Source organism: Pelophylax lessonae (genome assembly GCF_965119305.1).
Source record: "Pelophylax lessonae genome assembly, chromosome: 5".
Taxonomy (NCBI): domain Eukaryota; kingdom Metazoa; phylum Chordata; class Amphibia; order Anura; family Ranidae; genus Pelophylax; species Pelophylax lessonae.
Genome location: NC_138772.1, coordinates 78,862,268 through 78,875,383, shown reverse-complemented (window position 1 = coordinate 78,875,383; position 13,116 = coordinate 78,862,268). Strand labels below are relative to the sequence as shown.

Below are 13,116 nucleotides of genomic sequence, written 5' to 3'. Positions count from 1 at the left end.
CATTCGTGCCTTTAGTGAACCCAACTTTACCGTCAATTTCGACCATGGGCCCGGCTAATGTCGATGGATACGAAGCATACACTTTTACCGTTTCAACTAACATGTATACATGTATGTTCTAATCGAAACAAAAAGAATATTCTACCTTATATATTTTTATCGTTATCAAATGATCACTACGAACATGGAAACGTTCATAAAAAACAAGTTTATTCTATCAGTTAGTGGACAATTCGCATTTGAACGATTAATAATCATTCAGTCTGAAAACGGCTGAAATTCTGTGCATGTAAGCCAGCAATAGATGCCAATCACACTGACATCACAGACACAGTGGCATTCTTTTTTGCAGTGAGACCACTGACACAGGGACTTTTTTTTTCCAGTAAAACAACTGACACTGGGACTTTTTTTCTTCAGTGAGACCACTGACACAGGGACTTTTTTTTTCTTTTGGTGACACCACAGACACAGGAACATTTTCTTTGCCACTGTTAGCCCCATACTGTGTTTCTGCACTGATTTTAAACTCTGCATTTCAATGTGGTGTACCATTGCTACTATTTCAGCCACTTTTAGGGGCTGTGACCCCCTAAAAGTGAAGGACTACAGGTCCCAGCATGAACCCCTCATAGCTCAGGATGTGTCACCCCCCCCCCCCAAAAAAAAAGTGAAGGACTCATGGGTTCATGCTGGGACTAGTAGTCCTTCACTTTTGGGGATGCAACCCCCCAAAAGGGAAGGACTACAGGTCCCAACATGAACCCCTCAGAGCTCAGGATGTGTCACTGATGAGGAAAAGGGAAGCAGCCATTTTGTTTATCAAATATTTACTTATGATTATCGGGCATGGATTTGTGATTAAGCAGATATATTGGATATATATTGTGTGAGAAGTCATATTTTAGAGCAGCTGTTGTGTTCAGCCCTTCATTTGCAAGATTGCTATCTCAAGTCTTTAAAGATTTGTTCAAGGAACGAAACTGGAAGTCACACATCTATGTGAATGGCCGTCCGCATACCAAAAGACTCCAAAATGTAACCAGATGGGACTTCAAAAGAAATTAGATAGCTAGGTTCCACCCACTTTACTGTATAAAAGTGTATTAGAAACCCTAAGTCAGGTAGAGCAATGTTCATTAAGCCAACAGAATGTAATGTGATTGACTTGCTCTCCAAACATGTCTTTTTATCTACATGTTTGTCTAAATAAATATAATTTTCAATCTGGCTTCAACAGTCAAAATGTTACTGAAACCCGTGAGTTTTGGGATTACCCTTACAGTCACACACCCCCGCTCCCCCAACCAGTGAAGGACTACAGGTCCCACTGTCCCAGCTTAAAAACCCTCAGAGCTGAGGATGTGTCCCCCTGACTCTTCAATTTGGTGGTTCAATGGGCCACTTGACTGGACTTGCCCCTCAGGCCTAAGGCTGCCAGCCCTCCCCTGGCTCTGTCACAGCGCATCACATGGCAGTTCATTGCTGACTTTGTTCAATTATAGCTGTACTAAGTGCTACAGGCTGCAGCCCAGTACAGCCATGAAAAAGTCAGCAATGAACTGCAATGTGATGTGCTGTGAGCCTGCTGTACTGTGTATATATCCTAATGCTGATGTTCAGAAGACACAGTAAGAGTATACTTTACATTTGTGTTTTGGGGGGAGGGGCTGTGAATTTTTACTGCCCCAACCACTCCTCTTTAACCCCTTAATGCCAGTGTCTCCAAGCTTTTTAAGAGGTTTCTGATGCTGGGGTGGGGCAGTGTTCCTGACCATGATTGGCGGACACATGATCGGAAAGCTCCCAATCGCAAGTAGAGATTAGGAGCTTTCCTTTAACCACTTGCCGTCTGAGTACCGTAGTACTACTGCAGCAAAGTGGCTCGTTATCATCTGACGACGTAGTACCAAGTCGTCAGACACTCCCCTTTCTTGGCGGCGCGCGCGCCCGCTGTATTCAGTCACAGCGGGAGTCGGGGATCTAGTGTGGCGATCCGCCTGCTTGTGTAAACACAAGCGGGCGGATCTCCCAAGTGACAGGCAGGGTCAGATTGCAGGGTTCAGCATAGCTGAACCCTGGATCTGTCCTTGTGTCACTCAGTCACCTCCCCCCCCCACACGTCAGTAAGCACCAGGCATACATTAACCCCTTCCTCTCCAATAAAATTAACCCCTTCCCTGCCAGTGTCATTTTTACAGTAACAGTGCATATATATAGCACTGATTACTGCAGTAATGTCACTGGTACCCCCAAAAGTGTCAAAAATGTCAGTCAAGGGTCCGATCTGTCCGCCGCAATGTCGCAGTCCCGCAAAAAAAAAAATCGCAGATCGCCGCCATTATGCGTTAAAAAAAACCACCAAAAATGACAGAAATCTTTCCCTTTGTTAGTAAACGCAATAACTTTTGCGCAAACCAATCAAAATACCCTTATTGTGAATTTTTTTACCAAACATAGGTAGCAGAAAACAAATTGGCCAAAAATTTAAAAAAAATTTTGATTTTTACATTTTTTGGGGGGGAATTTCATATAAAAAAATTTGAAAAATATTGTTTTTTCAAAATTTACGCTCTTTTTTTGTTTATAGCGCAAAAAGTAAAAATCGCACAGGTGATCAAATACCACCAAAAGAAAGCTCTGTTTGTGGGAAAAAAGGGACGTAAATTTCGTTTGGGTATGGCATCGCACAACCGCGCAATTGTCAGTTAAAGTCGCACAGCGCTGAATCGCAAAAAGTGGCCCAGACGTAAGACAGCAAAATGCTCTAGTGGTAAAGTGGTTAATCGCCAATAACTGTCCAGGGAGCGCACAGGGCGCACACTTTTCGCACAGCAATGTGTACATTCTGGTCCACCCGCCAAGAGGCTGTATTGATGCGTGCGTCCGGCGTGAAGAGGTTTAGAACTTTCCAAGCTTTCCAGTTAGGGCCGCCTGTCAGTTTTTCTTGTGGACCTAATTGAAAGCACTATTTAGGTTTACACCTAGTGCTATGTCCGTTCAGGATAGAAAAAACTATGGAAAAGGACTGCATCTTTTTATTTTTTTCCAGAGCAGATTTACAAATGGTCACCCATAGAGCCATCACAATTCCACCCTTGTCCATTGTATGGTGCATGCAAACACAAACTGAACAGGTGGAGTCAAGGGAGGGACCAGTGGTGGGGCAGAGGGCGGGGCTAGGGGTGAGGCAGAGGGCAGGGCCAAGGGTGGGATCAGAGGGGGCCCCATCAGGTAGGCTGTAGGGGGCCCCATGATTTCTAACAGCGGCCCTGATTACGTTTATTTTGTAAAGTCCTGAGTTGTCCCAGAGAGTAGAGTGGAAATCTTCCCATAGGGACACTAGTTCTGGTATCAACCAGGGATTTCCTCCCACTACCTCTTTTGGCAATGGATCAGGAAGTAAAGGGACAATGGCAAAAAATGGACAGGGGTTAAAATCCCCCCTTATGTTATCTGAAATGGATAAAAGAGTTTTGCTTTTAGTTCTTCTTTAAGAAAAGGGAACATTTTTATGGGGATTTCTAAAGATATAATACTGGGAACATCCAATTGCTAAATTACTTTTAAACACAAAGGTTCAGGCTGTAATCCTAACCTTGCCTTTAATAACAGTTAAGTTGAATTTCTAAAGGAGTAAAAAATGTTAATTTATTTTTATAAATAAGGGAACGTAGTGTTCACTTTGAATACCCCATCATGTGCAAGGTATAAAAAAAAAAAAGAGCAGGATTTTGCTTTCACGTGATTGGATAATTAAAGTGAACACAGCTTTGTTTTCAATACATTGAAATTTATTTTGCTAATTTAGCAATCTCTACCTTTAATAAATCGACCAATGAGTCACTGACTTGGAACAAACATGCAGAACAGGAATTCAGACTTTCCAGGCTTTATTTACAGCATGCTAGTTCCAGGTCAGGTAATTATGAAGTAGTCACATCAAAATCAGAATGACAGCTCTGAAGTCAGCAGTGACAGCTCCTATATTTGTATCTTGCACAGGCTCCTGATTAAAGCAAGTTTTTGGCAGTTACAATAAAAGTTTATCATTTTTACTTTTAGGTAGATATACTTCTGAGATGTCAAAAAAGCCCTCTTTTATTAAACATGCATTGTTGATATCATGCACACATATTTTTTACCTTCAGGGCTCCGATGTTGACACTCATGTTTTATGTGTTGCTCTCTCAATGATGGCCCCCAGACATCCAGTGAATGCAGACTGCACAGTGGAGCATCCCTATGTCTGCTAAACTGTGCTGCAGGGCTGACCAGTACTGCACAGACACACCAGTCTGTGACTAATACTGGGGTGAGCAGAAGTCACCATACAAGCACACACTTAAGGCCCGTACACACGATACGAAAATCGGAAGTAAAATTTTGTCCGTCAAACGATCTGCCGATTTTCAGATTGTTAATCCCGATCGTCAGCCGAACGATCGGCCGTCTTTTGTCCGTGGGCTGTCTTGTCTGTTGAAAAGTGCAAAAGACTGCACACGAATTATGTCGGCCAACAACAGCCGACTGCAGAGGTGATGTCATGTGATGGTTAACTTTCCTTGTCTTTTTTCTTTTCTGAGCATGCTCAGTCTTGCAAATCTGCTGTCTGTCGGCCGAAATCTGTACTGACTGGCGAACAATCAGCCGTTCTGGTGTCGGCATACAAAAATTTTAATGCTTGCACGACAGATTCTGTTCGGCCGAAAGTGCGCTGTCGGCTGTCGGAAGCATCATACTAACAAGCCGAAAATCGGTCGATCGGTCGTCGGCCGAATCTTTTCGGCCGACAATCTGCACGTGTGTGCGGGCCTTAAGTATAGTGCTTACGACAGCCGGTTACGAATTTTTGGTCGACAAAGCTGAATGTGCAGGCTATAAAATTTTTATCGTACGTCAACACAGCGTCCGATTTTCATTTAATTAGTACAGTTTTCGTCCGAAAAAAATCGTAAGAGCAAGACTTGCAATGCGCGGAAACTAAAGAACACATACAAAACAATTCAACACATGACATCACTTCTGAAGTTGAATTCTGTCATACGGGAATTTTCTTATGAAAGTAATCTCTTCACTTTCCATATGAGACTAGCATGCAACAAACAACGGACGAAAGATCGTTCGATAATCTGATCGTGTGTACAAGGCTTAAGGTGCCATCACTTTTTGATACTCTGTGCCTGTTTGAGCCCAATTATGGCTCTGGATTTATATGAAGACCTGAAAATACATTACAGAAAATGTGAACAATTTGTAGGTATAAACATAATCCTTTATAACATAATACATCCATCTTATTGGGCTCAATATGTGTTTACCAGCATGATGTAGTGTAATTGGTAACTAGTTACTAACTAATACTTACCAAAATCTTTAAAACCAAATAAAACATTTCCATCTGTTCCAGCCTTGGTGGTTGTCGGGGGTGGAGGGCTTTCTACAGCCAAACTCTGCAATCAAAAAAAATAGAAGGTTATATGTATCATTCTTTAAATATTCCACAATACTCTGAAATGTTGCTAGTCTGAACTCTGTTCTGAGCATTCAAAGTGATCCTCTAAACCAAGTGTGCGTACAGACACTATGCAATGTTTGTCCTTTTGGGTTGATTTACTAATGGCAATTAGACTGTGCACTTTGCAAGTGCAGTTGCACTCTTCCAATGCAGTTGCTCCAGAGCATGGTAAATGAGATAAAGTGTCACTTTACAAAGTACACCCAATCACATGCAAGGAAAATAGAAAAACAGCATTTTGCTTGCACCTGATTGGATGATGGAAGTCAGCAGAGCGCCCCCCCCCCCCCCATTTACTAGGCTCTGGAGCAGCAACTGCACTTGCACAATGCACAGTCTATTTGCCTTTAGTTAATCTACTCGTTAACCACTTGCCGACCGCCCCACACAGATTTACTGTGGCAGGGTGGATCGGCTGTGCAAAATCACGCAGATCTACGTGATTTCGTGCACGCGGTCTCGGCGCCGCATGCTGCCGGAGCCACACTCCCGCTGTCATTAGACACAGCGGGATGCAGCCCGCGAAAGGAGCAGCGAAGATCACTGCCGGCCTCCCGTGATTGTCAGAGAAACTGACAGAAGACCTGCCTGCTTATGTAAACAAAGCAGGCGAGACTTCTGTCACACAGGCAGAGAGAGGTCAGGAGTTTCAGCTGAAACCCCGATCTCTGTCTGCCTGTCACAGAGCTCCCCCCCCCCCCACCCCACAGTCAGTAAGCAGAGTTAGACAGACATTAACCCCTTTAATCACCCCCAGTGTTAACCCCTTCCCTGCTAGTGTCATTTATACAGTAACAGTGCATATTATTTAGCACTGATTACTGTATTAATGTCACTGGTCCCCAAAAAGTGTCAAAAATGTCAGCTAGGGGTCCGATCTGTCCGCCGCAAAGTCGCAGTCCCGCTAAAAGTCGCTGATCGCCACCATTACTAATAAAAACAAAAAAAAATAAAGTCCAAAAATCTATCCCCTAGTATGTAAATGCTATAACTTTTGCGCAAACCAATTAAAATACGCTTTTTGTGATTTTATTTACCAAAATATGTAGCAGAATACAAATTGGCCTAAACTGATTAAAAAATTTGATTTTTTTTAAATCGTCGCTCTTTTTTTGTTTATAGCGCAAAATCTAAAGACCGCAGAGGTGATCAAATACCACCAAAAGAAAGCTCTGTTTGTGGGAAAAAAGGGACATCAATTGTATTTTGGGGTAAAACCTTTCCGAAGCTGAAGGGGTTAATGTTCAACTTCAGAAATGTTCATGTTTGTAGGTGTCTAACGTCACAATGTTCCCCTTTCCTCTGTAGACACAAATATGCAAGTAAGCTTGTTGGAAGTCTGTAGGCAGCTAAACAAACTAAATACGAATACAATTTTGTCAACATTTAAAAAAGGAGGAAGAAGAAAAACACAGCAAAACAAGAAAAAAACTGTAATAAAAAATTGAATTACCCACCTATTCACCTAATGGTCAATGTTTTTTGTATCGCAATTTCAATCTTTATATTATATAGCAATGTTTCTTGCATCAACGTTTCAATAGCATGCCCGCTGTCTTTCTTAAAACACAATTCCCTCCCCAGGATCTGGGGAGGGAATTGTGTTTTAAGAAAGATGGCCAGCATGCCATTGAACCGTTGCTGCGATAAACATTTCTAATTTGTACTAGCTCCGGTATCAAGACCTGTGAGTGTATCCAACACATCTGGATTTTATATACTGTATATACACTCGCTGGACACTTTATTAGGTACACCTTGCTTGTTCCAAGTTGGACCTCCTTTCGCCTTCAGAACTGTCTTCATTTTTCATGGCATAGATTCAACAAGGTGTTGGAAAACATTCCTCAGAGATTTTGGTCCATAGTGACATGATAGCATCACACAGGTGCTGCAGATTTGTCAGCTGCACATCCATGATGCAAATCTCACGTTACACCACAACCCAAAGGTGCTCTATTGGATTTAGATCTGGTGACTGTGGAGGCCATTGGAGTACAGTGACCTCATTGTCATGTTGAAGAAACCAGTGGTGAGACAATTTGAGCTTTGTGACATGGTGCATTATCCCACTGGAAGGAGCCATCAGAAGATGGATACACTGCAGTCATAAAGGGATGGACATGGTCAGCAACAATACTCAGGTAGGCCGTGGCGTAAACGATGATCAATTGTTACTAAAGTGCCTAGAAAATATTCCCCACATCATTACACCACCAGCTTGAACCATTTGATACAAGAGAGGATGGATCCATGCTTCATGTTGTTTGCGCCAAAAGGTTCTGACGCTACCATCTGAATGTCGCAGCTGAAATCAAGACTCATCAGACCAGGCAAGGTTTTCCCAATCTTCCTAATGTCCAATTTTGATGAGCCTGTGTGAATTGTAGCCTCAGTTTCCTGTTCTTAGCTGACATGAGTAGCACCCGGTGTGTCTTCTGCTACTGTACCTCATCTGCTTCAAGGTTCGATGTGATGTGCATTCAGAGACGGTATTCGGCATACCTTGGTTGTAACAAGTGGTTGTTTGAGTTCATATTGCCTTTCTATAATTTGGAACCAGTCTGCCCATTCTCCTCTGACCTCTGACATCAAGAAAGCCTTTTTTCTGCACACAACTGCAGCTCACTGGATATTTTCGGATCATTCTCTGTAAACCCGAGAGATGGTTGTGCATGAAAATCCCAGTAGATCAGAGGTTTTTTGAAATACTCAGACCAGTCCATCTGGCACCAACAATCATGCCACATTCAAAGTCACCTAAATCTCCTATACACACATAGGTGCATCTCTTAAATTTAGAATATCAACAAGTTAATTAATTTCAGTAATTTGATTCGAAAAGTGAAACTCATATATTTTAACCACTTAAGCCACGGAAAATTTTACCCCCTTCCTGACCAGGGTTTTTTTTGCGATTTTTTACTGCGTGATTTTTAATGGACAATTGCGCGGTCGTGCGATGCTGTACCTAAACGAATTTCATGTCCTTTTTTTCCCCACAAACAGAGCTTTCTTTTGGTGGTATCTGATCACCTGTGCGATTTTTTGATCATGCGCTATAAACAAAAAAAGAGTGTAAATTTTGCAAAAATAACAATATTTTTCACTTTTTTTATATGAAATTCCCCCCAAAAAAATGTAAAAATCCACATTTTTTAACATTTTCGGCCAATTTGTTTTATGCTACATATGTTTGGTAAAAAAAAATCGCAAAAAGCGTATTTTGATTGGTTTGCGCAAAAATTATCGCGTTTACTAACTAAGGGAAAGATTTTTGTTATTTTTGGTGTTTTTTTTTTTAACGAGTAATGGCGGCGATCTGTGATTTTTTTTACGGTACTGCGACATTGCGGCGGACAGATTGGACCCTTGACAGACATTTTTGACACTTTTGGGGGTACCAGTGACATTACTGCAGTAATCAGTGCTATACATATGCACTGTTACTGTAAAAATGACACTGGCAGGGAAGGGGTTAACTGTATTGGAGAGGGAGGGGTTAAGTGTGTCCTAGGGGCGTGTTTCTAACTGTGATGGGACAGGTCTCCTATTGTAAAAATAGAGATCAACGGTTCTACATAGTAGAACCGTCTGATCTCCATTTTTACACAGGGGAGAATGACAGGCGGCTTGTTTACATAAGCCGCCCGCCTTTCTCCCGCTCTACTGACGATCGTAGTGTGACCGGCGGACATCGGCTCCGCCGGTCACACGCGCGGACTCCTCTGTGAACGAGCCGGGGCGTGCGCGCGCCTCAGCGGGCGCGTGCTCGCCCGCTATTGGGTCAAAAGCTGGTCCCAGGCTAGCGACGTAGACCTGCGTCACTCTGCCTGGCCGGGGCTGACTGCCGCAGTAAATATACTGTGGGCAGTTGGCAAGCGGTTAAATAGATGTGTTACACATAGAGTGATATATTTCAAGCATTTCTTTCTTTTAATTTTGATAAATATGGCTTGCAGCTAGTGAAAACCCAAAATTCAGTATCTCAGAAAATTAGAATATAACATAAGACCAAAAAAAAATTTTTAATACAGAAATGTTGGCTTACTAAAAAGTATGTCCATGTTCAGTATAGTATGCACTCAATACTTGGACTCCTTTTGCATGAATTACTGCATCAATGCGGTGTGGCATGGAGGTGATCAGCCTATGGCACTGCTGAGATGTTATGGAGGCCCAGGTTTCTTTGATAGTGGCTTTCAGCCACTTTCAGTGATAAAACGCAGTGGACCAACACCAACAAATAACATGGCTCCCCAAATCATCACGGACAATGGAAACTTCTTACTGGACCTCATGCAACTTGGATTCTGTGCCTCTCCATTCTTTCTCCAGACTCTGGGACCTTGGTTTTCAAATGAAATGCAACATTTTCCACAGAATGTGATGATTTGGGGAGCCGTGTCATCTGCTGGTGTTGGTCCACTGTGTTTTATCAAGTCCAAAGTCAGTGCAGCCCTCTACCAGGAAATTATTAAGCACTTAATGCTTTGCCCCACTGACCAGCTTTATGGAGATGCTGATTTCATTTTCCAACAGGACTAGGCACCTGCCCACACTGCCAAAAGTATCAATCGCTGGTTTAATGATCATGATATCACTGTGCTTTATTGGCCAGCAAACTCGCCTGACCTAAACCCCATAAAGAATCTGTGGGGTATTGTCAAGAGGAAGATGAGAGACACCAGACCAAACAATGCAGATGAGCTGAAGGCCACTGTTAAAGCAACCTGGGCTTCCATAACACCTCAGCAGTGCCACAGTATGATCGCCTCCATGCCATGCCACATTGTTGCAATAATTTATGTAAAGGGAGCCCGACCAAGTATTGAGTAAATACTATACTGTACATGGACATACTTTTCAGTAAGCCAACATTTCTGTATTAAAAATCCTTTTTTTTTTTTTTATTAGTCTTATGTAATATAAAACTTTTCTGCGATACTGACTGTCTGCCACACATGTTGACAAATGAAAAAACACAAATGCGCTGCAATGTATTGGAAATGTCTAAATGGTCCTAAGCCTTCAAAGAAAAAAAGAATAATCCGAAAATGTCACTACATTTAAAGCATTTTCCTTATTTCACAAGGCATGTAACACCACAGTGAAAACTAAATTAATACCCGCGCTAATTGATAAATAAATGGATGTGTAGAATAAATAAATAAAGTGCAAAAAGATATGCAGCAGCTGCGACACTAAGTAAATCTTAGGAAAATATAAAAATCAAATTTAAGCAGCGCTAGCATTAGTGACAACAATCATGTGAAATAAATAATCAATTTATCAACCATTTAAAATGTATATGTGAAATACCAAAGTGATTAAGTTAAAGTGCTCAAGTGCTAAAAGCTAATGAAAAAGTCCATCAAAATGCTGACACATGAATAGATGATATAAGTCCTTATTCGTGATCCAAAGTAAAGTGCTCAAGTGCTGGAATACATATAAGGTGCTTCAAAGTGATAGGTGCCCCTCTCGGTTCCCCACTCACCAAATTGCCATTATTTAGAAGCCTTGAGATTAGATTGCACAATAGCCCTTTGATGCCAGGATCTTACAGAGATTTGTCCATAGATCTTCCGATATGAGTAAGTATATGGATCCGCTTCCGCATCAAACCATAAATGAAAAAAGGCCGTACATAGTGAAGTAAGTTGTAACTAGTTTATTCACTCATAAGCCAAAAGAATACTTACAAACGGAAGGTCATGAAACCATATACAGAGTATCTCGTGTTCGCAGCGCTCGGCGTGCGTTCCACGAGCAGGAAGTTCCTGACCGGAAGTGACGTTCCGTCCTGTCCGTAACCGGAAATACGTCAACGCGTTTTGCCGTACACCACAGCGTTTTCAAAGACCCAAAGGTAATAAAAAATAATGGCAATTTGGTGAGTGGGGAACCGAGAGGGGCACCTATCACTTTGAAGCACCTTATATGTATTCCAGCACTTGAGCACTTTACTTTGGATCACGAATAAGGACTTATATCATCTATTCATGTGTCAGCATTTTGATGGACTTTTTCATTAGCTTTTAGCACTTGAGCACTTTAACTTAATCACTTTGGTATTTCACATATGCATTTTAAATGGTTGATAAATTGATTATTTATTTCACATGATTATTGTCACTAATGCTAGCGCTGCTTAAATTTGATTTTTATATGTAACAGCACAGACCTGAAGTCAATGGTCACAGAGGACAGTTGACTGTGGCCTAGGACTAGGTGATGGCCACATAACTATCATTTCTTCCAGCTCTATGTGAGGTACTTCAGTTTACGTCATGGAAACCACACTCGTGTCCTCTCCAGGCCTTTCCTCTTCACATCTTCTTTATTAAGCATGTGTTGAAATCAGAGAGTTTTCGAAACAGGCAAGTTTTTGCAACAAGAATACAATTCGTTTTCAAATCTTTCACTTGTTCACAAAGGCAACAGCATGTGTTGACATTTTTTGGATTAGGCCTTGAAATATTTTGGATAGACTTGAGAGTAAATCTCCATTTGGCGGCACAAAAATACAGCTGTTCCTTACAGTTAGCTGCAATGATGTCACACCGACTGTTCCTCTCACAATCTGGAGTGGAGGCAGAATGGACCAATTTTTTCCCTTTGAAATGTCTCCACTTTGTCAATATTTATCCAGTCTGGAAAGTTTTGTAATGTGAAGGGAAAATAAATGAGGGATTTTCTTTTGAATGGCCGTCTTCAAGTCGTGTGGCTTTTTTGTATTAAGTAAAAAAATAAAATGTTGTATTTATATGACTCACCTGTGTTAAGAGGTCCATCTCGCCCAGCAGATTACTAAACATTTCATCAATTTCTTCACAGGTTTGCTCCATCTGCAAGAGAAAGCATGTGCTTGTTCATATGATGTGTATTAAATTCAATAAATTGTGTTTTTTCTTTTCTCGTGCCATCTATATGTGCTATATAAAGGGCTAAAAAAACATTTTTTTTGGTCAGGTAAAAATAAAAATGTAAGTCTAGGTTCACATCTATGCAGCTAATGCATTTTTCAGGCAGGTTTTTCAGTGCGTTTTGTGTTTTTAAACCCTTGTTTTTTTATGCATTTTTTCCTTTCAGTTTTCATGAATTTTGCATTTTACATTTTTTTTCTGTTTAAACACATTGTAAATACACTGTATATAGCTGGTTACTAGGGAGTAGGTCAGAAAGCCCGCCACCACATCCCTAAAAACCGATGAGTCATCAGTGGGGATCCCCATTGACAGCTGAGTGGAAAAAAAAATAATTGCCGGCAAAAACAAAGCTGTGAAAAAAACGTGGGGCCCCCCCCCCCTAGGTCCATACAAGTCCCTTTGGGTCTGGTATGGATTTGGAGGGGACATCCCCAAGCCAAAATTAAAAAAAAATGGCATGGGCCCAACCACAAAGCACCTTGTCCCCATGTTGATAGGGACAAGGGCCTTTTCCCGACAACCATGGGGGGTGGGTGAAGGGTTCTGCGGGCACGGCAACTAAAAAAAAAATCTAAATTTTTAACGACATTTTAACCACTTGCCGACCGCCCCACGCAGATTTTGCTGCGGCAGGGCGGCTCAGCTGGGCATAATCACGTTCATATA

At 41.6% G+C, this 13,116-nt stretch overlaps 1 protein-coding gene across 1 annotated transcript in view; it reads right to left on the bottom strand.

Moving 5' to 3' along the window:
• The window catches only part of APBB1IP (amyloid beta precursor protein binding family B member 1 interacting protein), a gene marked incomplete at its 5' end in the record, with an annotated part of 121,634 nt that extends 109,265 nt beyond the window's left edge, over positions 1 to 12,369 (bottom strand). Inside the window, 2 exons of the mRNA XM_082259916.1 lie at positions 5,369 to 5,453; positions 12,298 to 12,369. Of these exons, the coding sequence (XP_082116042.1) occupies positions 5,369 to 5,453; positions 12,298 to 12,369 (157 nt within the window). The remainder of the gene's footprint in view (positions 1 to 5,368; positions 5,454 to 12,297) is intronic.
• Between the last annotated feature and the right edge of the window lie 747 nt (positions 12,370 to 13,116).